This window comes from Rhincodon typus, chromosome 1, assembly GCF_021869965.1.
Source record: "Rhincodon typus isolate 14 chromosome 1, sRhiTyp1.1, whole genome shotgun sequence".
Lineage (NCBI taxonomy): Eukaryota > Metazoa > Chordata > Chondrichthyes > Orectolobiformes > Rhincodontidae > Rhincodon > Rhincodon typus.
The window spans coordinates 176,730,472-176,757,370 of NC_063332.1; the positions used below are offsets into that span (position 1 = coordinate 176,730,472).

General features: G+C 39.7%; 2 protein-coding genes across 5 annotated transcripts in view; one reads left to right on the top strand and one right to left on the bottom strand.

The window, feature by feature from the left end:
- LOC109918515 (nuclear factor of kappa light polypeptide gene enhancer in B-cells 1) overlaps positions 1-19,747 on the top strand; it is an 84,476-nt gene extending 64,729 nt beyond the window's left edge. For all 3 annotated transcript variants that reach the window (XM_048596369.1, XM_048596354.1, XM_048596362.1), the window contains 13 exons: positions 303-422; positions 975-1,070; positions 1,819-1,977; positions 4,042-4,183; positions 5,824-5,938; positions 8,359-8,566; positions 9,831-10,000; positions 11,661-11,763; positions 12,670-12,794; positions 13,852-13,918; positions 15,017-15,189; positions 15,572-15,725; positions 17,461-19,747. In XM_048596369.1, coding sequence (XP_048452326.1) covers positions 303-422; positions 975-1,070; positions 1,819-1,977; positions 4,042-4,183; positions 5,824-5,938; positions 8,359-8,566; positions 9,831-10,000; positions 11,661-11,763; positions 12,670-12,794; positions 13,852-13,918; positions 15,017-15,189; positions 15,572-15,725; positions 17,461-17,591 — 1,763 coding nt within the window. In that variant the 3' untranslated portion in view covers positions 17,592-19,747. The remainder of the gene's footprint in view (positions 1-302; positions 423-974; positions 1,071-1,818; positions 1,978-4,041; positions 4,184-5,823; positions 5,939-8,358; positions 8,567-9,830; positions 10,001-11,660; positions 11,764-12,669; positions 12,795-13,851; positions 13,919-15,016; positions 15,190-15,571; positions 15,726-17,460) is intronic.
- A 1,043-nt stretch (positions 19,748-20,790) lies between these two features.
- manba (mannosidase, beta A, lysosomal) overlaps positions 20,791-26,899 on the bottom strand; it is a 92,135-nt gene continuing 86,026 nt past the window's right edge. For both annotated transcript variants that reach the window (XM_048596390.1, XM_048596385.1), the window contains 2 exons: positions 26,244-26,498; positions 20,791-21,620 (listed from right to left, as the gene is read on the bottom strand). In XM_048596390.1, the coding sequence (XP_048452347.1) occupies positions 21,396-21,620; positions 26,244-26,498 (480 nt within the window). In that variant the 3' untranslated portion in view covers positions 20,791-21,395. The remainder of the gene's footprint in view (positions 21,621-26,243; positions 26,499-26,899) is intronic.

The following is a 26,899-nucleotide window of genomic DNA, read 5'->3' on the forward strand; positions in this document are numbered from 1 at the left end:
GAAACGTCAGCCTTCCTGCTCCTCTGATGCTGCTTGGCCTGCTGTATTCATCCAGCTCTACACCTTGTTATCTCAGATTCTCCAGCATCTGCAGTTCTTGCTATCTCTATATAAATGCAAGTTGTTGTTATATACGGTGAAATATTCTCAGAATCCATTATTCAGAAATGGTTTTGTAATGGTTCCTAACTTGTCAAAGTCTTTGAAAATATAATACGTATAAAATTTTATAACTTTTTAATTTTCATTTGTCATTGTACTTTCAAACTAACATGATGTGTTTATTCCCTGCTCTCTCACAGACAAGGAGGAGGTACAAAGGAAGCGATTGAAACTTTTACCAAATTTCTCTGACCATTTTGGAGGTGGAGCAGGCTCCGGAGGAGGTGGGGTTTACGGAGGAGGGGGTGGAGCAGGAGGGGGTGAGTATAATGTGAACTAACAGAGGAAAATGGTTGACTTGTGTTATAGCCTGTCCCAGCAGTGAACTGTGGCTGAGAGTTTGGCATAAGTTGGAATTTCACTGTTTTTTTTGTGTTAACCTCCAGTTGCTGTGTCTGTGCTGCTGGGAACCAACGTTGAATTTCAGATGTTACTATCCGCATAATTTACTATCCTCCATTGTAATGAACTGAAACTCCTGTTTCATGCACATTCTGATAGGCTAATTCTCCTAACCCTACTCAATCTCCTTTTTTTATAGTACAGTTTAGAATGATCGCTGTTTGAAGAGTAACTGTTACTAGAGGATGTTCCATTGTTCCAGGTTGAATCAAGTGAAATAAATTTAAAGTGACTACTTTCTACATATTTCTCCCCTTTTTAACATATTACAATTTGACCAAAGTCTGAAATAGTTGTTGTTGAGTAGATGGAAGCTGCAAATTGTTGCAAAAGTCCTGATATATTCTCTATGCTTGGCAGCTGCTGCTTTGAATTGTTCTTATTCCTGATTTAGTTTTCACTTCTTACAGGTTCCAATTACTTTGCTGGATTTCAAGGATATTCCAACTACAGTAGTTACACGTACACGCCTGGGACCACAAACTCCAGTGCTGGAATGAAACACGGTAACTGTTACATCATAAAGTTCAGCAAATCAACGAGGCATTTTATAGTTTGTCTAATATTCAGTGAGTGTAACAATATGAGATTGTAGACAAGGAGGGGGCGCTTAGATTGTGGATATGGGATTTGTGAAATTGTAGATTTTTATTTCTCTGTTTTCTGATGGGATGATCTGTTGCCTATCCCTGATTGCCCCTGAACTGAGAGTCTTGCTTGGACATTTGATTGCTGTTAGTCTGGAGACAGGTAAATATCACAGATTTCTCTCCATGAAGTTTCCTTCCCTAAAAGTGGGTCTTACAACAATCAGTGTTGGTTTCGTGGACACTGTCACTGATGTGAGCATTTGATTCCAGTTTTATTCATTGACTTTAAATTTCACAAGTTGCTATTCTGGGATTTGAAATTGTGTCCCCAGAATACTAGTCTGGGGATTATGTCTGCCTTACTAGTTTAGATCCTAGACACTATTACAATGCTCCTGTCTCTGTGATGTTGTGATTGGTGAAAGGGTGGGTGGGGGTTTTACACTGCATAGGGCAGAAGTGAATCTAATTGCTCACTTAGGAAAATCTCCAAGAATCATCTTGTAATTGAGGCCCTCCTGGTTTCCCCATCTGCCAACCTCTGTGTTCACTATTCAATTCCCTTTTACTCACCACCTTCACACAGTCAAAATCTTCTTCCTGTTCTTCAGACAAGCTGCCCTTCAGGTTCCTGCTGCTAAAGGAAACTCTGCTTGTGTTGCAGCTGTCTGTTGCCTGACTGAGAATTCCGATTGTGTGAAATCAGCTGTGAGCTCTACATCCAGCAACCAGCCAACACCCGAGGCTGGAGCTCAATCCACTGGGATCCTCGGTAACTCAGAGTCTGCAGATCCAGCAGTAACTGCCGAAGAAACTGAAGCAAGTAAGTCAGTTGTGTTTTAGTGACTAAAGTCGAAAGAGCTGTTTTCTGATCAGACGTTTTCAATTGGATTAATCTAAATGATTTCTGTAAGATTCAATGGCTGAACAGGTATGAGAAAATCTAATCAAGATTCCTTTGCTGAATCATTGCTGAATCCTCTGTCACTGACATCATACAGGTTACCATTGGCCTGAAACTTAACTGGACTTTAACTTTGTTTCTCTCACCACAGATGTAGCCACATCTGCTGGGTGTTTCCAGCACTTTCTGTTTTCATTCCAATTTCATGCACCTCAATGTTCAAGATGGCAGCGAAGTATCAGGCCTGAGCTCGGGGCTCGTCCGCCTCCTGTCTGCTTTCGTTCATTTGTTTTCTTTTTACTTTTGCTCTTTTTCTTTTTTTTTCTCTTCATCATCTTTTCTTTAAAATCTGGAGAGTGGCAGGGGTCGAAGCTGAGTGAAGGAGGAGGCTAACGACGGCAGTGACACTAGGACGAGCTGGACACAGATCCACCCCAGCCCGGGGTGTCTCCCTGAGTGAGGAGCAGGTTCTGGGCTGACACCCCCAGCCTGGGCTTGCAGGCTAGGCTGAGGACCCAGGTCCACAGCTAGACCCAGGCACCTGAAGGAGCAGAAGCATCAACGAAAGATACAGTGAAGGACCCTGAAGCCTGATCACCAGCGAGGAGGAGCATAAGGTGGGGAACAGGAGGGATGGAACCTACGCATCCCCAGGCTCAAGGATCCAGCTCGGACACAGTGGTCGCAGGAGTAGTAGTGGCAGAGACCCATAACCGAGACACCACAGCCCATTACCAAGACCCAAGAGACCATTACAGAGAATCTGGACAATGTCAAGCAGCGCCTGGAGAAGCAGCAGAGGAGGGACAAGAAGAAGAAAGAAAGATGAACTCTATCGCGGTAGAATCTTGGATTATATTCCATGTTCCATCATGGTGCAGGAGCATGGAGACACCTCGCTTAACGCAAAAAAGCATTTTTCACTGTTTTTATATTCATGTGACAATAAATTCAAATCATCTGCAGTATTTTGCTTTCGTACACATGTAATATTAAATAGATACTGCGCAGTAGTGAGCTACATTTTCTTTCATGTCCTGCCACTGGAGATTATTTTCATTGTTTCAACTGCAAGTCTTCAAACTGAAAATAAATGAATGATGGCTAGTTATAATCCCACCTGATGGTAATACTGAATAAGTCAGATCCCAGAGTGAAACCTAACTTGACAGATCATAGTTTTGCTTGTTTAATTACTTAACATGATGGTTAGTCACTTAAACATATTCACACGAGGTTCCAGATTTTCTTCAACAGAGAAACAAATTCTGTTTATCTAGTGAATAAAAAATTTTGAAAAGATTAACTAGCTTTGAAAAGACAGCAAGATCTAAAGCACACAGCTGAACAAAGTTTCAATGTTTCTTGACACTTACAGAGACTCCAGTCCAGAGCAATTACCCCCCTCCCACCCATCTCGACTCTTCAGTTCCTACTTGGCTGACTGTTGAACGTAACTTTTTGAAGTTTCCCAAATTAAATCCTTCTGCTGAGGTGAATTGTGCCCTGAATCCTACTCCTACAAGGGTGACTAAATTACCTTCTAAACTCAACTCTGGTGTCTTCTGAAATGAATTTAAAAAAAACTTGCCCATCCTAGCTTCTTTCTGAAATTGAAAAAAAACCCAACAGTATAAATGTTATTGCATTAATGCCATAGGGGTCTGAGTCATCAGCTCACTGACAAAATATTGGATTTCAGTCACTGTTCCAGAAGGACACAGTCCGTATTTTTAAAGAAAATCTTTCATGGACATTACCAACACCCACCTGCATCTATTTTGAAATCCAAATTCCAAAATGTATGGAATTATATACTCTCTCTCTGTGTCTTCAATCCCTGACCCCTGTTTCCCTGACCTTTGTACTGTTAGAAAGAAACATTGAAAACTGTAATGTTGAGAACAAAGCGTTTGCACACTGCAGTGATTGAATGTTACTGAATGTAGTGGAGTGACTGATCTTTGTGGTGATTTACTTTAGATCAATACTTCTTAGAAAAAGCCCTGACCCTTGCTGAGAGACATGCGAGTGCCCTGTTGGATTATTCTGTAACTGGTGATACCAAGATGTTGCTTGCTGTTCAGCGCCACCTTACTGCAGTTCAGGACCAAAACGGAGACACGTAAGTTATTCCAAACTATTGAATCATGTTATCCTTATAGCAGTACTGCTCACTGCAGATGGCATTGAAGTTCGTCCAATTGATTCTAATTATTATTAGGGACAATTTTACAGCAGAGAAACAGGCTACTTGGCCGTCTGCTGTATATATTACTGGTGTTCATGATTTATCTCAGACTGCAGTTACTCCAGCACTTTAAAACTAATGAGCTATTGCTGAAGTGTACTCCTGGCTGGAATGTAGGAAATATGGCAGCCAATTTGCACACAAGGATTCCACAATAAAATAATGACCAGAGAATCTGATTTTCTTGTATCTGTTGAGGAATAAATATTAATAGTGGTCGGAAATCTTTTACATCTAGCCAAGCCCTAAGTTTCACAACTCATCCAAAATATGCTTAATTTGACAGTGCAGTACTCCCTCAGTCTTGAAACTTGCTTGTGGGCTTAGGTCTCCGGAATGGGACTTGAATTCACCAAGACCCCAGTTTAACCTCCAACCCTGCCACCAGGTCAAGGTTAAAATCACACTTTTAATATTTAACAACATATATAACTTCAAGTATTTTTAATTATAAATCTTCTAATAAGAATATTGCATCAGTAGACCATTTTCAAAGCCAATACTTTTTCCCATTTTATTAATTTCATCTTTCATAGGAGTCCAAACATTGTATTTCCTGCATTGCAGCAAGTTTTGTCTTCAAATCTCTCTTCACCACCCAGATCTCGAGATGCCTCGCCCAGATTGCAGAGGTTCTTTACCACAGCAGCAACTGTTAAATTGTGTCAGTAAATAGTGTGAACCACATTGCACTGTGAAAAGTGCAAGGGGCTTTGTTTATGCAGTAAAGTAAAAGGCTTCAAGGTGATTAGCCATGTGTGGCATTATTTATAAAATCTGTCTGAAACATTCACTGGTACTGAAAGCCAGACATGCATGTTGGAGACATTGGGCAGTGGTGCCAACAAAAGAAATAGCAGCAGGAGTGCTCCATTTGGCTCCTCAAGACTGATTCACCCTTCAATGCTATCATCCCTGATCATCAGCCTTCAATTTCTCACTCACTCCTCATATTCCGTGATTCTGCCAGAAATCAAAAGTTTTAACCACCTTCCATAATGTCAAATCCACAATCACCGTGGTGTAGAATTCCAACAATTCAAAACTGTCTGCGTGAAGAAACTTCTCCTCGGATGTGGAAAATATATTTCCTCAGCTAAAACCTAGAGGGAGACTTTGCTTAAAAATTAAGGGTCACCCTCCCAGGACAGAGATGAGGAGAAATCTTTTCAGTAAGTGGTGTATGACTTTGGAACTCTGTCTCAGAAAGTGGAGGTGGCAAGGTAGTTTAATATTTTTAAATGAGAGATTATTCTTAGACTGGGGTGCGAAGGGTTATTGGGGATAGATAGGAATGTAGAATTCAGAATTCAAACAGATGTGCTGCGATCTTATTGAATGGCAGAGCAGATTCAAAGGGCCAAATGAGCTAATTATGTTCCTAATTTGTACATTATTTTGTGTCCTGTGGTGCTGTAAAATTCTAAAATCTCCAGGACATTCAACTATATTGTTCAAGATATATAGAGCACCACATCCAATGATTTTTCTTTGCCTTTTGTTGTCACTGACAGAGCTTTACATCTTGCAATTATTCATTTCCAATCTGGAGTGGTTCAACATCTTTTACAAGTCATCATCAGCCTTCCTGGACAAGACATCATCAACATGAGGAACGATCTTTATCAGGTACTTGTACTCAGTGCAGAATCTGGAAACCTTCACTGGACTTGGACAGTTAAGTGCATAACACAAGTTATAGAAGATGTATTACACATAAGGGAATGAAATTCAAAAGAGCTGTTTAATTGGAGGTTTGAAGTGAGAATTGAATCCAACCGTGTGACATTTCTCCTTCTGCTATTTGAACGGTATTGAATCTATCAGTATTTACTCATTTTATCCTTTTTTGAAAAATATAAATTGTCTTAATCTTCTCAATCAAATATGTTTTGTATGACATGTACAGTGTCCAGTTTGTAGCGGTAGACCAAACAAAGTAAAGGAATGGGCCATTCAGTCCACCTTACCTGTTCATGACCTGAATTGAACCAATTCCAAATAAACCCTGCTGTTTTCCCATAGCCCCGTATCAATCCCAAACTAATTCCATTGCTCTGAGCTCTCCCATTGCTATTGATTTAATTTTTATCCCAATCTCCTCCAATGGTTCTGATGTAAATCACTCCATGGGATAAAATATTCTATGCTATAATGGCCTACTGCACAAATAAAGTCCTTTAAACTTTCTTGTTTGTCTGACTCTTAAATTAATGATTTCCCAAACAGACAGGTTTCAACTATAATTTGTCCCTGCTGGGATTATTCTGGTGAATCTACACTTCAGGCTTTTTGTGATTTTAAAGTTTTCTCTGTCCGATCAGCTGTCACACTTTTAAAGAAACTGTATTTTCTGCGAAGTTTGCATTCCTTCCATAGTTTTGAGTTCTATACTCCTCTATAAACACAGAATGCAGATGGAAATTTAAACTATTTTGTCTGAACTGTAAGTCAGGCATCTTTGCAAGTTTGTTCTCAAGTGCAGCTATTTATTGTCCATTCCTAGTTACTCTACAGCCAGGGTCAGGCAGATCAATTCAGACAGAGTGAGATGGTCAGTTACATCCTGAAGCACTTAGAATCCCTCCATTGGGTTTTCAGAACAATCCAGACAGTTTCCTGGACATTTCTCTCGTGTTGACCACAATTTGCTCAATTTATTGAATTCAGTTTAATTGAACCATGTTGACGTTTGAATTCTTGACCTCAGTATTGTTGGTTCACTCTTGTTATACATTGGATTTGAATCTCCAACTCTCACTGTTCATTCACCCTTTCAAAGGGTTCTGTGTTCTGAAAACACATTGTGATGCACTGATCTGTCTTAATTGCGTGTATCATCAGCCTATTTGCCTTATTTCACAGGTAGTGGTTTTCTCTCTCTACTAATAATCCAGAGGCACAGGATAATAATAATGTGTCTAATTTCCTTGTTCCTGGTATTTTCAGTAGCTCCTCACTACTTTTCAAACCTCCTCCTTCAGCGTCATCAGCTAGTTTCAAAAGTGCTTCACTGTACACAAGATCAAATCATCCATATTTTTTAGTCATTTACAGGATGTCAGCTTTGTTATGCCTGTACCTAACTCCCCTTCCCCAATGGCTCTTGAGAAGATGGTGAGCTTCCTTCTTGAACCACTACAGTCCACATGCTGTAGGTTGACCCACAATGCCCTTAGGGAGGGAATTCCAGGCTTCTGGCCCAGTAACACTGAAGGAACAAAGATATATTTCCAAGACAGGGTGGTGAAACTTGGAGGGGAACTTGCAGGTGGTGGTGTTCCCATGTAGCTACTGCCCTTGTCTCACTGGATAGTAGTGAAGGTGGGTTTGGAAGATGCTGTCTGAGGAGCTTTGGTGAATTTCTGCAGTGCACCTTTTAGATGAGACACACTGCTGCTACTGAGAATCAGTGTTGGGAGGGAGTGGTGAATTGGGGTGGGGGGGTGGAGGTGGTGGGGGGGGGGTAGCAGTCAAGTGTGATGCTTTGTCCTCGGTGGTACCAAGCTTGTTGAGTGTTGTTGGAGCTGCACTAATCCAGGCAAGTGGGGAGTATTCCATCACACCTAATGATGATCATGCCTTTGAATGTCAAAGGGAGATTATTGCCAGGCAAATGTGGCTCAAATGTTACTCTCTCCCTATCAGCTCAAGCCCACAAGTTTTTTAGGTCTGGCTGTGTGGGGGCAAGGGCTACTTAAATATCTGAGAAATTGTGATGGATGTTGAGCATTACACAACAAACAGTGAACATCCACTCGTCTGACCTGATGATGGTAGAAAGTTTATAATGGAGGAGCTAAAGATGGTTGGGTCTAGGACACCACCCTGAGGAACTTCTGCTGAGATGATTGACCACCCACAACCATGTTCCTGTGTGTTAGGTATGACTCCACCCAGTACAGCGTTTCCACAGATTCTGTTGAGTTCACTTATATTCAGATGGTAAATTAAGAGAGGATAAGTTGGTGCACAGTTTGTATTCCTGCTCCAGTCCAAAGAAGCTGAATTCTTTATCTAATATTGACCAATGGTTTGTTTACTTTCAGACACCATTGCACCTGGCAGTCATCACAAGACAGGCCGAGGTGGTCGAATTATTGCTTCAAGCTGGAGCTGACATGAGTCTCCTCGATTGCCTTGGAAACTCTGTTCTACACCTGGCAGCACAACAGGGAGATGTGAAGGTGCTCAATGTCCTCCTAAGCAAAAAGAACAAGCCTCTGGTAAAACTCCTCCATTTGCCGAATAATGCAGGTTTGTAGATTGAGAAATCAGGGTCAGCTCAATGACTGGGACAAGAACTGGGCCCCTCTGGTGTCTGAAGTGCAGATTTGTTAAATCTCATTTGTTAATGTTGGGTGTACAGTCTAGAGTGAAAGGGATAACTGGGACCTTTATTCCTCATGACTCTTTTATTAGAATAAGTAACCATTCCTCAAAATGTTTTGGTTTTTACAGTTATGCTTATTTTTATAATTTACACCATTGAGAACTTTGGCTGTAGATCAGAATAGACACACAATTTCTATTGTAGAATTTATAAGGGTTTGGTTTTCTGTTGAGGCCCCGCGCTGTCGGAGGGTCAGCGCTGAGGGAGCGCCGCGCTGTCGGAGGGTCAGCGCTGAGGGAACGCCACGCTCCCACAGCACTGACCCTCCGACAGTGTGGTGATGGCTTAGTCCTGCACACAGGGCTTCGCGTTGGGATTTGTACTCAAATAGAACTCTGAAATAGAACTTGAATCCATGATTTTCAGGTGTGGGGTTTGGGACTCAGCCACTTATAAATGTTTCTATTGTGAATAGAGATGATTTGGAATGGATTCTTTAGAAGAATATTCCCCTTATGATCCATAATACTGAGATTTTCATTATATATGGCATAAAAATGAAAAATAAATTTGATTATATTTCCAGACAGAATACTGTTAAAGTCAGTTAGCATTCAGACAGAAGTTTGAGAGAAAGATAAGCTGAAACATTTAAGAAGAAAATGTTTTAAAATAAAACAATGGGAATGGTTATTTCTCATGTGGTAGTTACATTATTCATTCGCTGCCCTTGATTGATTTATAATTAATCAATAATAGTTGATTTATTATTTTTGAATGCTATAATTGAGCCTTACATTGAGGATTGATGCCAAGTATTTATTAAACACCTCGCTGAATGCTTTGATCGGGTCTTCCAGAGCTCACTCTTTAAATCACTTCAACTGGCAACATCTGAAATTAATATTCTTGAAGAAAGATGAGCTCTCTGCATTTGTTGATTTACTTGAATGGACTGTTTTAAATGGTGTGGACAAAGGTTCTGTATTGATTGACACGAGGTTTCCCATCCTCCTCCCACATTCTAAATATGCTTTTTCCAATTGTCATGTTCCAATTCAAATGTCCCATTGCACAGGACACAGATCGTTCATTGATTATTGTAACAATTGCCAAAAGTAACAAGTAAGGAATATTTGTTTGTAAACTAACACATAGTTGCTAATCTTCTGCCGTCTTCTTTTTTAGGTTTCAATGTTGTTCACCTGGCTGTGTTAGCGAATAGCCTGTCGTCCCTGAGGCAGCTGATTGCAGCTGGCGCTGATGTGGATTCTTCTGAGCAGCAAGCAGGTCGGACTGCACTCCACCTCGCAGTCGAGCAGGAAAACATCTCCTTGGCTGGTAGTCTCCTCCTGGAGGTGCATTTTGTCATGCTTTTTACACCTCGACATCTCAAATCTCTTCATAGCTAATGTAGTACTTTTAGACGGCATTATTGTTGTGAAGCAAAAAGGAAATGCTGGAGAAACTCAGGTCTGGCAGCATCAGTAGAGAGAGAGAAACAGCATTAACATTTCGAGTCCCATGTGACTCTTCAACTTGAAATGTTAGTTGTTTCTCTCTCTCTACAGATGCCAGACCTGCTAAGCTTCTCCAGCATTTTCTGTGTTTGTGTCATTTTTCCAATACCCTGCAGAATTTTGCTTTTTTAAACTATTGCCCTGAACCACCTTCAACATCATGGCACTCCCTCAGCACTGACCCTCCCACATCGCGGCGCTTCCTCAGAACTGTCCTTCCAGCAGCGCAGTGCTCCCTCAGCACTGACCCTCCCACATTGCGGCGCTCCCTCTGACCTGTAATAGTACTGTGTGTGTCAGCTCTGACTTGCACTGCAATGTTTGAACGGAAATTGAACACACACTGACTCAGAGTTGTGTACTGTCAGGGCATAGTCTCAGAATTAAGGGCATCAGTTTAAAATTGAGGTGAGGAGGAATTTCTTCTTATGGGGTTGTAAGTCCTTGGAATTGCTTGCCACAGAGAGCTAACGGGCAGAGTCCTTCTGTATATTTGAGGCTGAGGTAGATTGTTGATCAGCTGGGGAATCAAGGGTTATGGGGAATGGGCAGGAAAGTGAATGTGAGAATTTTGGATCAACCATGATCCTGTTGAATGGCAGAGCAGACTCGAGGCTGAATGGCCTACTCCTGCTCCTATTTCTTCTGGTCTACAAGTGAGCCCAGCTGATACTGTTGAAAATGATTCATGTTGCAATTCTGAAACTCATGATTTTAAAGGTTTCTTGTAATCATCTGTTTACTTTTTCAAATTGGAAGAACCTGGAAATGTCGAATTACTGCATACTTAGTGTAGGTAAGGCGTGGGATCTGATCAACATTGTAGTAGTAACTAGCTGGAAACTTGTTTAGCAGGTGCTTATCAAATGCAGCTGCTGAAAGGTTTACATAGCTGGACCTTTACTAATTCATTGTTTTTGATATCATTACCTTTTGTTGCTGAATTTGTTCATTAAAAACTGGTTCCCTCTGGTGGTGAATTCAGGTTGTGCTGGCAGTGACTTGGGCGATTTCCTTCTCTATTTCTGCCTATGCCTGACTGACTTGTGAGAGCTGGCACCAGCAGGAAATCCCCCAAAGTTAATTCTCTGAATGCTCAGGCTCAGCTTGAAACCACCGAATCCTCTAATGAAGCTGTCTGTAGTTTTCACAATATTGAAATTGGGATTCCTGAGGTACCTCTTTCTACATTGGAACTTTTCAGCAACATGGATGAAAATGAAAAGGTAATATACCTGTTACAGTGGCTACAAAAATTCAGATACATTGAAGACACTGTGCTGGGTTTCTATTTAAATACAGCCTTTTGCAGCATCAGTATCCCAAAGTGCTTGATGTTTTGAAGTGTAGGAAATATGACAGTTACACAGCAAGCTCCCATAGATAGCAGTGTGAAAATGATCAGCTAATCCACTTTCAGTTATGTTATTTGGGGAATGTTAAAGCTATTACAGCAAACGTATCCAACAGTAATAATGTGATGTGGTTGGATCCTCAGGGCAGTGCAGAAGTTGATGCCACCACTTTTGATGGGTCTACAGCTCTTCACATAGCAGCAGGAAGAGGCTATACCAAACTCTGTGCCTTACTAATAGCAGCAGGTATGTACCGGAATGTTTTGTGTTATGATGGAATGCTTCATTGAGCAGTTCTGGTTCATTAAAGACTCATATTAAAGGCTGATGTTAAAAGCACTACATGGAGCAGTGCTATGAATCTCAGACTTTGCACAGGAAGTCCCAGTATGCTGTCCTGTGAAACGAAGGAATAGCCTGCATCCCTGGGATTAGACTGAAATGTTGCCAGAGAGTAATCGTTCTTGTTCTGCCCATCCTCTGACATCTGCACTGCAGCTCACCAGAGGCTGTTTACTGTAAGCACTCACAAGATTTTTTTAAACCACAGCTGAGCCTGAGCACTTCATGAAACACCCAGTCCCACCCACACCGAGATTGCATGTTGACTGGCACACCCCGGAAGGAAGTCCACGTATCCCATTAGAAATCATTCAGGCAGCTCTGTCTGCTGGCTGTTTGAAGGAACTATCCATGTAACCCACTGTTCTTTCCCCATGGCCTTACAGTTTTGTTTTTATTTCTCAGCTAGTTCTCTGATTCACTTTTGAAATTTCTTGTTGAATCTGCTTCCACTGTGTGCCCTTTCATGCAGATCACAACTCATTGCGTTGATTTTTGTTTTCCCTTTGCCTCCAATTACCTTAAATCTGTCTCCGCTGGTCGTTGGCCTTTTGGGATTGGAAAAAAATCACTGTCATATTTACTGTCAGAAACCGTCAGTAATTTGTTGTTGTTGTTCGGTTCATTGTCTTTGCCTTAACTTGCTCAGCATTAAGGATACCCTACTCATGGAATAACTTACTTGAAATGATTTGTATTCCAATGAACTAAACAAAGCTATCTTAAAATGACTTTTTTTTAAGATGGTAGTCCAGAGAATAAAGGGTTTGGTTATTTGTTAATCTGGTGTCTGGAATCTAAATTTTTCAGGTGCAGATCCACATATCGAGAATCATGAACCACTGGATGACAAAACTGATGAATCTGTTGAAGATGATGATGATGAAGGAATCTTTCATGGTACCACACCCTTAGACATGTCAGCCTCAGAAGAGGTAAGAATGCTAATACCAGGCTGAAATAACAAAACACCTAGCAGAATCACTAATCGAATATTTGAAGAAAAACATTAATTTCAGTGTCGCTGATCACAGCCCCAGGATGTCCTGAAATGTTCTGTAATTAATTAGTCCCACTGCTCTGAAAATAATTCCTTCTCCATATGTTTGTTCATGTTACTTATGAATAATAAACTTCAATTTATAAATTATTGCATCTGTTTCCACTGCCCTTTCAAAGTAGCATATTCCAGTTCACAAAAACTTGATAAGATTTGAAAAATACTCCACATTGCCTTTTTCAGATTTTTTCCAATTGTCTTAAATTCCTTTATTAGGGAATTGGGGGAATATATTTGTATGGATTTCAGATTATTTATAATTTATTTCTTGTCCATTAAGCAAATGGAGTTTGGATGGCTGTAACAACAGGATGCTGCAAGGGACCAATATCAGGGCCTTCGTTATTTACAATATATAAAAATGACTTAGATGAGGAAAATGAGCATGATGCATCCAAATTTGCTGACAGTAAGAAGTTGGCTGGGAAAATAAACGGCAAAGAGGATCGAAGACTGCAAAGAAATCTATAAACAGGTTGAGTGAGTGGGTAAGAATGTGGTGAAGTATGAGGTTATCTACTTTAGTAGCAAGAAAAGTGAAGGATGGAGAACAGTTAGTGTTTGGAGGGACCCTAATGTCTTTGTCACAATAAGTTTATGGAAAAGCAATTACTTAGGAAAACAGATTGTATGTTAGCCTTTGTTACAAAGCAACTAAATGAAGTCATCTTACTTTATGAAGTTAGGTTATGAATTTTTGAAATTCCCTACCTCAGAGAGCTGGTGCTGCTTCAGTTGTTGAGAATGTTTTTAGGGAGTAATGTGGGAAGCTGGAGTTGAGGTAGAGATTCAGCTGTGACCAGACTCAATGGAGGAGAATGCATGAAGGAACAAATGGCCTGTTCGTGCTCTTACTGTATGTGTTATAGTTCTGGGTAGTAAAATGTTTGCTTGTGAGCAGTTTGATTTATTAATGGATGTTGCTTTTCCAGGTTTATGACATTCTGAACGGTAAACCATACCAACCAAAACCTGCACCTGTGGCTCCTTTCCCACAAGGTAATAACTAGCTATTTTTCAGAGAAGCGTTTTGTGACTCCTCCATAGTTACAAAATTACACAGAACATGTTTAAATATGATGCACAGCCTATGAATTCTATAATCTGGAGTCTCCTGGTCAGAAGTTAAGAGTTTGATTATTCTGCTAAATGTGAAAATAAGATTATTTAACATCTGATATTTCTAGTTAATTGACACCAAACCAGCTTCAATGGGGACCTGTCATACCATTAAAGATTTGCTGCAGGATTTTAACCAGTTATGAAACTGACCAGGAAAATATCAAATGAAATGTTAGTAAGAAATCAACTCTGCAAGACTTAGAACATTACCAGAAGTAACTTGTTATTTTCTAGGTCTACAGTAATGAAGCACAAATGTTTACAAAGAACAAACTCATGTTTCCACAATAACCCTCACTATTATAATGTAGGAGTGAACTGGTGGAGAATGTGAGTGTCTGTCTGTCCAGTAAAGCTTCAGTGGTCAGATTGCACTACGTGGCCTTGCCAAGGCATAAAAGTCCTGACTTGAAAGTATTTGCTGTTCCATCAAAATCCCAGAAATCTCTTCAAGACAGAACTGCAGTGATCCAAGAAGACAGTTCACCACTACCTTCTCATGCAACAATTGGTGCTTGCCCAGCCAACAATGTCCATATTGGCGATGATCCAGAAAAAGCAACATAATTGGTGAGAAATGAAAAGGGGATAACTATGGCAAACTTAGTAAAGGTTAGGGGTGAAACCATCATTCCTTTCCCTCCATACAAGGCATTTGTTATAAAGACAAGATGCTGGAGAAACTCATCAGGTCTGGCAACGTCCACGAAGTCAGAATCAGTTAATGTTTCCAGTTTGAAATGACTCTTCTTTGGATCTGGAAAATAAAGGTTTTTACGCTCTTGGTAAAGGGGGAGCCCAGAACAAAAGGTAGTAGAGGAGAGATAGAGATCAAGAATAAGTATTAATAACATTTGTTATGTTGTTTCACGAAGGCTCACACCTGTATCAAGTAGGAATCTTTAACCTTCTTTACAGATACTCAACCAGACAGTATAATATTTTATACTGAAGAACTCTGTTTGTGTACACTAGGTGATTTAGGTCAGTTGGATATAGAAGCAAGGCTGGAGTTGTGTAAACTGTTGGAGGTACCTGAACCCAGTCTGAACTGGATGGCTCTCGCTCAGAAACTGGGTCTTGGGATTTTAATCAATGCCTTTAAACTCAGCCAATCCCCAGCAAAAACACTTCTGGATAACTACGAGGTGAGCTGAATATATCCTCTTTTTCTTATACCAGTGTAATTTTATAAATTAGCTGGATAGCCAAAAGTGGGGGGAGGATGGGGATGGGGTTTGGCTGTGTACTTTACAAACCAGATTTGATAAAGCACTTAGTTTCAGTTTTACACTGAATAGTTAAGGCCCCTTCCCTCCCTCCTCCTTCCTTTATTTCAATAATGGACAGGCCACATACTGACAATCAGCATGGTGATGGGCAAATGGATGTGGGTGAGACAGAGAGTACAAGTTTACACTATTCCTGCTGCAGAGGATTCCTGAACAGAATATTCATAAACCAGTTCCTCTTTCAGCTTTGATTTTTCCTTTGCACTGCACTAATCATTGCTATTCCCATTTGTTGCAGGTGTCTGGTGGCACTGTCATGGAGATTCTGGAAACATTGAAGTCTATGGGCTACAATAAAGCAATCGATGTTCTTCACAAAGCAATGGCTAACTCAACAAGTGCACAACCAGACAGAACAAGTAACTCACCAACGCCGATTGTACAACCCAACAGTAAGAGCAAACAATTTATATTAATTTGGCTGTAGGGTTACAGAAATATCTGAATTTTTGAGTTTGTTATTACTGAATATCCATATCAAGTAGTAATGATATTTTTGTCCATGTTTCTCAAAATGTAGTAATTTATTGTTGACCTTTTAATTCCTATACATGGAAAATTCTTAAAATATTAGAAATTCTGCAGTGATGACATGAAGCTGAGATGTAATCAACACTTTCAGCTAATTCTAGTTCTTGCCAATCCATTGATTTTACTATTGGCTTTTTAACATTTCCAAGTTATTCTTTCAAATAATGAAGCACTTTATCCTAAAACCAAAATAATTGTCTATACATTGAAAGTTCATTTCATCTCTAGTTTTCAACTTTCTGCATTCCTCCAATGCTGTCCCTTTTGAGCATCACTGAACTGGGTGCCTCTTGCTCAGAAACTGGGTCTTTGGAATTTAATTATTCACCTACTGAAGGCTGCATAGGCTCCAAGAAGTTTCTTAACCTCTCCATCACTGTAGTTAAACCTTTGAAGAAGCATTAGAGGCATATTCTCTTACCAGCTGTTCTAATGCAGGGGAAACCTTTTATCCCTTAACTGTAACATTGTAAGAGGACTCTCTCTCTCACCAAACATCACAGAATTATTATGGTACCGAAGGAACATTGAATCCATTGTGCCTACATCAGCTCTTATCTACTGTCAGTATCCTGGCTCTTCCCTAAATCTCTAAACACTGTTACCTCGAAGAAGTCTCTAAGGTTTGGCTTGAAATTTATTTCACAAAGACGTCACGCTAAGCCTGATTTTTCAGGCTGGACTGGATTCAAAGGAAAATTTGGGATGGCACAGTGGCTCAGTGGTTAGCATTGCTGCCTCACAGCGATAGGGACCCGGGTTCAATTCCACCCTCGGGGGACTGTCTGTGTGGAGTTTGCACATTCTCCCCATGTATGCTTGGGTTTCCTCCCCAGTCCAAAGATGTGCAAGCTAGGTGGATTGGCTTTGTTAAATTGCCCGTAGTGTTCAGGGATGTGTAGGTTAGGTGAGTTATAGGGGGATGGGTCTGGGTGGGATGCTCTGAAGGTCAGTGTGGACTTGTTGGGCCGAAGGCCCTGTTTCCCCACTGCAGGGATTCTTAAAAAAAAAAGGTAAGTACCATTTCATTCCAAATTCAAAGATCATTCAGGAAAGATTTACCTCAAAGTTACTTCTACATTAATAAAATATTAAATGTTCTACTTGTATATCAAGCTGGTAAATTATTCCCTCAGTATTTTATAATTTCAATTTGCAAAAAGTCCCAGTGTGCTTTTTATGTGTTTTCCCTCGTTTCAGCAAATGTGCAGTAACTAAGGGTGAAATATATAGCACAAAAGCGGTTTTGTGGTGAACTGTGATATTTCTTCAGACCCACCACTACAACTTTTCTACCTCCGAGTTTCTTAGCGGTTAATTCCTAGTTCCTAAAATTTTTCATCTTCATATCACCACTGCAGAATTTCTACTTTTAAGAATTTTGAATGCATAGGAATTAAAATAGCAGTAAAATTATTTTGGGGAATTGTTATAATTGAGTAAGCAGCATTAACAAATATTCTACTCCTTGATGATATACTTTACCAAATCAACTTATTTAAAAGGGCAAACAAACACCATTGTGTTTAATTATGTCATTACTTTGATCTCTTTCTTAGTGATAAAGAACTTTAACCTCTCATTCTTTTCAAACAGTTGTTCAGATTGACACAAAATCCCAGCAGTGTGACAGTGTGTGTGACAGTGGAGTGGAGACATCGTTTAGGAGATTAAGCCACATGTCAACAGAATGTTACAGCAACAACCAGACTTCTTTTGAACTGTGAAGATTGCAGCAAGGATCTCAGTATAGTTGATTAATCAGGACCAACCGAAGCAAATGCAGTTAATGGATTTCAACCTAGTTTGTAATCTGAGACCTATGTTGTTCCAGCTCTAATTATTGTCATAAGACATTATTTTAACACAGGTCAGTGCTTCGATTTAATCAGACAAGTTCTCTGACTTAAATAACTATTATTCAATTCCCCTCATTTTATAAAATAAATATAAATCTATACATGGACCAAGAATTATCATTTGCAAAGCCAGCAGTCCTATGTGCTTGAGCTCTACTCTAAAGGCTTGAACACACCTGTACAGCCTGACAATCCCAGTGGAGAACTGAGAGTGCTGCATTGTCAGAGGTGCCGTCTTTTGGATAAGACGTTAAACTGAGGTACCATCTGTCTTTTCAGAAGCATATAAAAGCTCCGATGACAGAGATTCGGTTACCTTCCCTCCAGTGTCCAGGGAAATATATATTCTTTAACTAGATTCTGGTTATTATCACATTGTGGGATCATGCTGTGTATCCTACATTTTACAGTGACTGCACGGTGCTATAGAAATGCAGGTCTGTCTTTCTTAGTACTGATTAGTATTAACAAAGAGAAGCTTCTCGGTTTGTCTGCAATCTTTTCATATGGCCATGCATTTTTGCAAATGCAGAAAATGAAGACAGTTGAGGGGGTTTTGCTTTGGTAATCTCTAAGCTGAATTGTGATTTTTATATTCAACAAAAAGCTGATTGTACATTTTACCACAGCCTGTCTCAACAACCTTAAATAGATATTTGTAAATAGTTACAGCAGCTTTGGTTGTCTAAATTAGTCTTTTTAAAAAAATCTTGCTTAATGTAGTTTAAATTTTGTAAGTTTTTGTTTTCATAAGCAATTAAAAATTGAACCAACTGGTAGTTTTGTCCCCAGCTTGAATCATTATTGCAGAGATCCTAACTGATTATGAAATCAAACAGGTTCAGAAATTACAAAACACCTTTGATATTACTAAGTCACCCTGGTTCAGGAATTCCTTATTTCACCAGTGAAATATGTTCCATGGTTGCAGTCTTGGACATGCCAAATGTCTTGCATTAAATTTATATACATGATGGGGAGCTCATGAGAATTAATGTCAATTCATTGCATTATTACTCTGTATAAATCTTAGGATACCAAGGATCTAAATGAAGTCATTGTGAATCTATTTGCACTAATGTTTCGCAAAAACCTTTTGAAACCAAAACTGAATATGCCGAGTAGTGACTTAAATTTCTAGGAAGGGAAAAAGCTATTATTGAGAAATGGGGAGTGACATGGGCACAGTGATATTGTAAGACAAGATCAAATTTGGAGAATGCAAGCAGGAAGCAAATACAATTTATACAAACAAACATTGTAAATTTGGCAAGGAAGTGAATGGAAAAATCCTCTATGGTAAACTGGTCAGTTACCTTAAAATTACACTGTTTAATGGGTTTACATTCCCACTAGAGGGAACTATTTCAGGCAAATGTGTGTGTTTGTAGATGGACTACAATACATGGTACAGGAAAACTAACCATGGAGAGACAGACACACTGTAAAGCTGCTTGTAAAGATTAGAGAAAAACATGTGATGGAGGGAGCTGTACAAAATGTCAGGCCACATTGAGGGTGTTCTCCATTTTGATTTTCCAGTTTCCATGTGGATTTCAATAAGTAGTTAGGGGAAGGAATGAATGCACAACACCTTTAAGTTATTATGTTTCAGGAAGTTTAGTTCCTGTCTTGTATTAAATTTATATACATGATGGTAACTCTTGAATTAAGTTCATTGACAGCTCTAATGGTAACAACCTCAATCTTTGTACTTGAGTTGCTACATAAATGCAGTCTTTTGCTTTGAAGTTAATTTCTCCAATGACGGGACACCAGTGGAACATAGCAAACCAGAGCAACACACACATTGCATATTAGCTGTACTTTCTCCTAGCTAACAGAGTAATAGATTGACCTCTTCAAACAATTTGTGCTGTAAGTAATTACTGAAATAATAACCTTACCCGAGTTCTTTCAAAATAAAATGATCTGACACTCGCTGAAGACAACAAATGTATGTGCTGCAGTGCCACCCCATCAAATGGACTCACTGTTATAATAAAAAACATTTCCAATTCTTATTGGAGAAGGTCTTCTCATTTATTAACTTCCCAATAGAACCCACACAGAAAACGCTGAGCTATCAGGCCAGGAAACATTGCTAGAGGGAGAAACAATATTAACATTTCAGGACTGTAACCTTTTGCCTCCACTGAAAAATGTCAGAAGTTACTGGGTTTAAGGGAGTACAGAGTAAGGTGGTTGTGGGAGGAAACAGCCAGAAGGAAAGGCTGTTAGGGTTAAAGGCAGGAGAGACAATACAAACAGCAAAATTACCAGAACCCACTGTCTGGAGATATTCGAGCAGTTGCTGAACAAAGTATTGATACCCGTTGTAAGTAAATAGCTTAGTCAAGGCTGTCCTTCAAAGTTCCCATAAATGCTGGGAACAACTGATTATGCTAATTATGATCAAAGACCCTCAAGCATGAGCTGTCCCATCCTATGAACTTAAAATCTTATCTGGCAATCGCTAAACATACCTTACCACCTCCAGTACTTGCTCTGCCTCGGACACAGGTCTTCTGTTGACAGAAACAGGATAAAGCAGTGGCTTCTGATATCAACACAAATGGCTGAAAGCGAGATTGAAACAGCTCAATGTTTTGTAGGAATGTTTTCATTAAGCATCTTTACCCAGAGTTACTAAAGTAGAACTTTTTATCAAGTTTTTTCATGGGATATAGGTGTCACTGGCAAGACCAGTATTTGTTACTCATCTTTAATCACTCTTCAACCGAGTACTTTGTTAAACCATTTTACTGCAGTTAAGACTCAACCATGTTACCGTGGACCTGGGGTCACATGCAGACCAGACTGGGTAAGGAGAAAGCTGATGAAAAGGTCCATCTGGGTCACCATTGATTATACCAGATTTTACCGATTGGATGTGAATTCCACCAACTGCTGTGGTGGGGTTTTAACCCATGTCTCCAGAGCATTACCCTATAATATTCTACTGTCTCTCTTGCTTCAGCTGAACGATACTTTTTGATTATTTTTCCTTTGGAATGAACTCCAAGCAAACAGCTCCTGCACATGGAATCAACAACATAATAGAAGTTGATGAAAATTATTTATTTCATTAATTCACTGAACCTATTTGAGAAACAAGCTACCTTGAACACAGTCCTTTTTTTTACATTTGCATTTAAACAGTGCCATCTTATAATAAAAACATATTTATAAACATACTTTTTTATTTAAACATTATATTTCTGACAATTAGTTCTCTATTTAAAAGCCCGTGGGTTATGTGGATTGCTTTGTCCTGGATGGTATTGTAGGTGTTACTCACCCAGGCTGGTGGCGAGTCCAAAGAAGCTGATTTTGGGTAAGAAGGTATTCCAAATACTGAACTGCAAATTAAAGATTTACAATATACACTGATACAAAGTCAATACAAAACATATACCAAGAAAACACTGCATCGTTCTTTAACTGAATTAAATATAAAATTACTTCATAACTGGAAACAAAACAAACCTTTTCCTTTCCTTGGTTTCAAACACATCCAATTCTGAACAAGACTAACAGAAAATTAACAATCTTCATTTTTGTCAATTTCAATTCAGTTTCATTCAAATTATGTCCTCTTTGATGGATTAGTTACACAAGAAGTCTCCATGTAGATTATGCACATCAGACACTCTCTACCTTCATTCATTATCAATAAATGTCCAGAAGTGAGTGAACACGTAGAGATTTCCTCAATTCTGAAATGTTGGTTGGGCGCCATGGGTGAAAAGTCGTCAGCTTGATGTTCTCCAACATGAGGAAGCCATTATCACTAAATCTTCCCCGGATACTACCTACATCCAGCCAGACATAAGGGGCAATACTTGAAGCCTTTAGAGTGATCCAGTACGTCTCCCCTTGCTGACTGATGGTGGCCTTAAAAAAAGGACAGGATGCTGCTGTTAGACTTTCTTTTCAACCATGCAGAAAGATTCCCTGGCATACATTCCCTTAGTTATTAAGATAAATGTTAGTAAAGGGTTGCTAATATGACAGAACAGGCTAAATCTTTACAAATGGGCTCTCACAGTACTGAAGTGCATCTAAATGAAATTATACCAATAGTATCTGTCATTTCTTAACCTGAAATCCCAGAGGAGACAACATTCATAAAACTTCAATTAGCTCCTGATGAAATATCAAAATTTAATTTCAAATGCTACTTCAGACAATTTTTCTAATTTCAACTGCTGTACTACTTACACAACAAAGTAGCAGAGCAAATACTACATGCTGCAATTCATGTAGTCGGACTAGCAATGGGAGGCTAAGGCAACTGTCAACACAGAAATGGAATAGAGCAGAGCGAAAGAAGGGCATACTTACTGATCGGGTTTTTTTTAATCATTCATTCATGGGATGTGGCTTCACTGGCCAAGCCAGCATTTATTATCCATCCTTAACTGCAGGGGGCAGTCAAGTGTCAACCACATTGCTGTGGGTCTGGAGTCAAATGTAGGTAAGGATGGCGGTATCCCTCCCTAAAGGATATAAGTGAACTGGACGGGTTTTTCCGACAATTGACAATGGATTCATGGTGATCATTAGATACTTAATTCCAGGAAGTTATTGAATTCAAATTCCATCATCAGCTGTGGCAGGATTAGAATCCAGGTTCCCCAGAACATTTAGCAAGGTCTTTGGATTAATAGTCTAGTGATAATACCACTAGGCCATCACCTTTAATCTATACAAAAGAATGAATCTTGCAGCTGAGACGCTTATTGTCTTTGAGGGTGAGGCACCTCCTTGAATACAACCAAATGGCTTGCTGAGCCATTTCAGAAAGCAATTAAGACTTATCCAGCTGCAGTGGTCTAGAGTCACACATAGGCCAGAATGGACAGCGGCAGATTTCCATCCCTTAAGGATATTCATGAATCAGATTTATTTTTATGGTAATCCAGTAGTTTCATGGTCACAATTACCAGGAACAACTCTTCATTCTAGGCGGATTCTATTTAAGTTCCCCAATCCACTCGAACTCACTCTTCTGAAGTATTAATTAGGCCTTTGGATAACTGGTCCAATAACAGCCATCAAATTACAGTACCCACCCAAGTGCTTGCTACAGGTGTCCAAAGGGGAATGCTGTGTTCACGAACCACAGAAGCTGTCAAACCTTAACAAATGTATAAGAATAATTTAGAACTAGTGAAGGAAATCATACTTTGCACAACCTGAGAGGAGAGACCGCTGCCTGAACAGAATCGTCTACAGTATTAATATAGCACAATTCATCCCATCCTGCCTGTACTATCCAATTAATTCTATTTCTTTTCTCTTTTGTGTGATCCTGCAATATTTTCTACTTAACTATTCATCCATTTTTCATCTGGAAGTTACTAGATAAGTAGTTCAATTACCCTTTCAAGCAATGCATTCATTCATCGCGTAGAACACTCAGGCCATCTCTGATTCTTTTGTCACTTATCTGGAGTCTGTCCCCTCTGGTTAGCAACTTCCTCACTATTGGAAGCAGTTTCTCCTTACCTATCTTTGCAAAACCATTCATGCCTTTGAACACCTCTTTCTAACCATCCCAGCCTCTGCAGTCTCTCCACAAACTGAAGTTTTGTAAAGCTGTACCCTCTCAAGTCCTTGGCATCCTTCCTAAGGGGTGGTGACCAGAATTGGACGCAATATTTCGCCTTAATTCATAACGTCTGGGATCTTGCGTGCGTGCAAATTCCAATTCTAAAGGCTGGGCTCCTAAAACCTTTGTCCTTTTTCTCAGAATCAGAGCTTTGGCTGATTCACTGAACTTCTCCAATACACTAACAACAAAGCTTAGATATTCAACACAGTAAAATGTCTCTCACAGGAAAGCACACAGGAGAATTATCAAAATGTGACAAGCCACAAAAGAGAGATTCAAACAGATGATAGATCAGCGGGTCTTGGTGCAAGTTATGACACTTACAGCAGAGTTGTGGATGATTTCAATTTACGAAGAGTAGAATGTTTGGATTTCCAGAAGGCCTTTGACAAGGTGCTGCACAGGAGGCTGCTAAATAAGATAAGAGCCCATGGTGTTAGGGGCAAGGTACTGGCATGGAAAGAGGATTGGCAGACTGGCAGAAAGCAGAGAGTGGGGATAAAGGGGTCTTCTTCAGGATGGCAGCCAGTGACTAGTAGAATTCCACAGGGGTCAGTGTTAGGACCACAACTATTCATGTTACACATTAACCATCTGGATGAAGGAACTGAGGGCATTGTTGCTAAGTTTGCAGATGTCCTGAAGATAGGTGGAGGGACAGGTAGCGTCAAGGAAGTAGGGAGGCTGCAGAAGGACTCGGGCAGGCTACGGCGAGTGGGCAAAGTGGCAGGTGGAATGCAATGTGGAAAAGTGTGAGGTTATGCACTTTAGTAGGAAGAAGAGGTGAAGACTATTTTCTAAACAGGGAAAGACTGCAGAAAACTGAAGCATAAAGGAACTTAGGAGTCCTAGTTGAGGATTCCCTTCAGCTAAAACATGCAAGTTCAGTTGGCAATTAGGAAGGCAAATGCAATGTCAGCATTCATTTCAAGAGGGCAAAAAACAACAGTAGAGCTGTACTGCTGAGGCTATAAAAGCTCTGATCTAACCGTATTTGGAACATTGTGAGCAGATTTGGGCCCTTATCTATGGAAGGATGTGCTGGCATTTTATAGGGTCCAGAGGTGGTTTACAAGAATGATCCCTGGGACAAAGGGCTTGTAAACAAGGAGTGGTTGAGCTCTCTGGACTTCCCAATATTGAGTTGGAGGAAGTGTCTGTTCATCCTGTCCTGGATGTCAGGGAAGCAGTCTGATCAGCTAGCAACAACGGAGATTGAGACACGTGGTGGTGAGGTAGAGGTGAAGCATTCAGTGCTCATGTGGAAACTGACGATGTCTTTGTTGTTGAGTAGCAACATGCAGGCGAGAAATAGGAAGGGACCAAGGATGAATCCTTAGGCACAACAGCTAACAGTGAGGGATCGGCAAGGGAAGGGAAGGGAAGTCATTGGAAGAGATTCTCTGGTTCTGATCAGATGGTTAAGCATTGAACCAGGTAAGTGCAGTTCCAGCCAGTTGAGCAATAGTGATACATGCTGTGTGTAAGTATTGCAGGCAATTTGTCAATTATAGTAAAGCCAGCCTGGCTGCAAAAATGGTATAAGCCCCCAGGCTAATTATATTGGATGAATGCAGTGTATACCTCATATCATTTACTGCATATTGGAGTACTGTGTACAGTACTGGTTGCTGTACTTACAGAAGGATGTAAGTTACATAAAGATTACAGTTCAGAGAAGATTACTAGAGTAATCCCTGGAATGAGTAGATTGCCTTATGAGGAAAGGCAAGACAGACGAGGCCAGTATTCTCTGAAGTTTAAAAGAGTCAGAGGTGACTTTATTGAAACATTCAAGATCCTGAGGGGATTTGACTAGATGGATTAAAGCTATGTTTCTTCTTGTGATCTAGAACTGGGGTCAGAGTTATAAAACCCATTTAAGACAGAGACAGGGAAACTTTTTTTTATCTCAGAGGACTGAGAGTCTTTGGAACTCCCTTCCTCAAAAGGTAGTGGATGCAGAATTTTTAAATATTTTGAAGGCAGAGGTAGACAGATTCTTGATTACCAAAGGGATGAAAGATTATCGAGAGATATGTAGGAATATAGAGTCACGGTTAAAATCAGATCAGCCATGATCGTATTGAATGGTTCAGCATGCTCAAAAGGGCCGAGTGGCCTACACTTATTCCTTGTTCATATGTACAGTAACAAGCATGGAAGGAAAAGAAAGGTCCTGCAGAAATTCAGTAAGTAAATATGCTACAACAATTTTAATTAAATTCCCTACACTGGGTAAGATCTTCAAATCCAACTGTTCGGATCACCTGCTGAAACGATGATATACTTTCAAGACAAAACTTTAAAACTGTGCAACTATTCAAACAGGAATTCAGTCCAAGCACGTTTGCACATTTTATAACTCTTAAAAAGAAGGATTATTTTAAGGACATGTTAGATGTATATCTTAGACTAAGTATTTCTAATGAATCTGTGTTATGGCACATCTTCAAGGCAGGTGGGACTTGAGCCTGGCCCTTCTGGCCCAGAGGTAGGGACACTACCACTGCACCACAACATTTGCTAATGGTGATAAATCACAAGTTAAGTGGCCATGATTTTGAGATATCTGAGGCACTGAGCAAGGCAGCTCATAGTTTAATCAATTCAAATCACAACTGTAATTATTTTTACTTACACACATAAAAATTGCTCGAAAAACTCAGCAAGTCTGGCAACATCCGTGGAGAGAAATCAGAGTTAACGTTTTGGGTCAAAGTCATTCAACCCAAAATGTTAACTCTTGATTTCTCCCCACAGACGCTGCCAGACCTGCTGAGTTTTTCCAGCAACTTCTGTTTTTCTTTCCAATTTACAGCTTCCACAGTTCTTTCAGTTCATAGTTATTTTTAGATAGTTTATAGAGGTGTTCAAGGAGACATAACATTATTACTTACATTAACTTGTGGCTTTCTGAGCATCTGAGCATCTTTTAAAGAAGATAATAAGTAATAGTTTGAAGGTCCAAGCTGTTGGCCATTTTCTTCAAGATAAAATGTTACTATGCAGTTATATCTGCTGCAGTCACATCGCCTCAGCAGATTATCAGTGACTTCCTTGTAGACAGGGGCTGCAGTCCTTGCCTTAAGAATAAATGACTCAGTGGCATAAACACACACTGGTTTCATCAAATTCCACTTGTAAACCTTAACCTACAGAGCAAAAATATTAAGAATTAAATAAAATCAAATTTATAGCTCATACAATGAGTTCCAGCTGATACATGACACCAGAGCATCAGTTTAAGATTAAATGCTGTAACTCAAGTTGTCTTGCAAAAGAAACACAATCTTACAATAGATAAGGAATGAGGCTGTTGTTAAAAAGATTAACTGGGTTTGCTAGAGAGACTGAATGAACAATAATAATATTTATATCAATACAGGTAGCTTTCATATTGCCCAGACTGAATCAAGTAGAGTTCCAAACATGTAACCTGTTTACATTTGAATTGTTAACTATTGTCTGTACTTTATAGAATATATAGCAGAGAAACAGGCCATTCAGTTCAATAGTCCATACTTCTGATAATGTCCCTCAAGAGGCTCCCCAT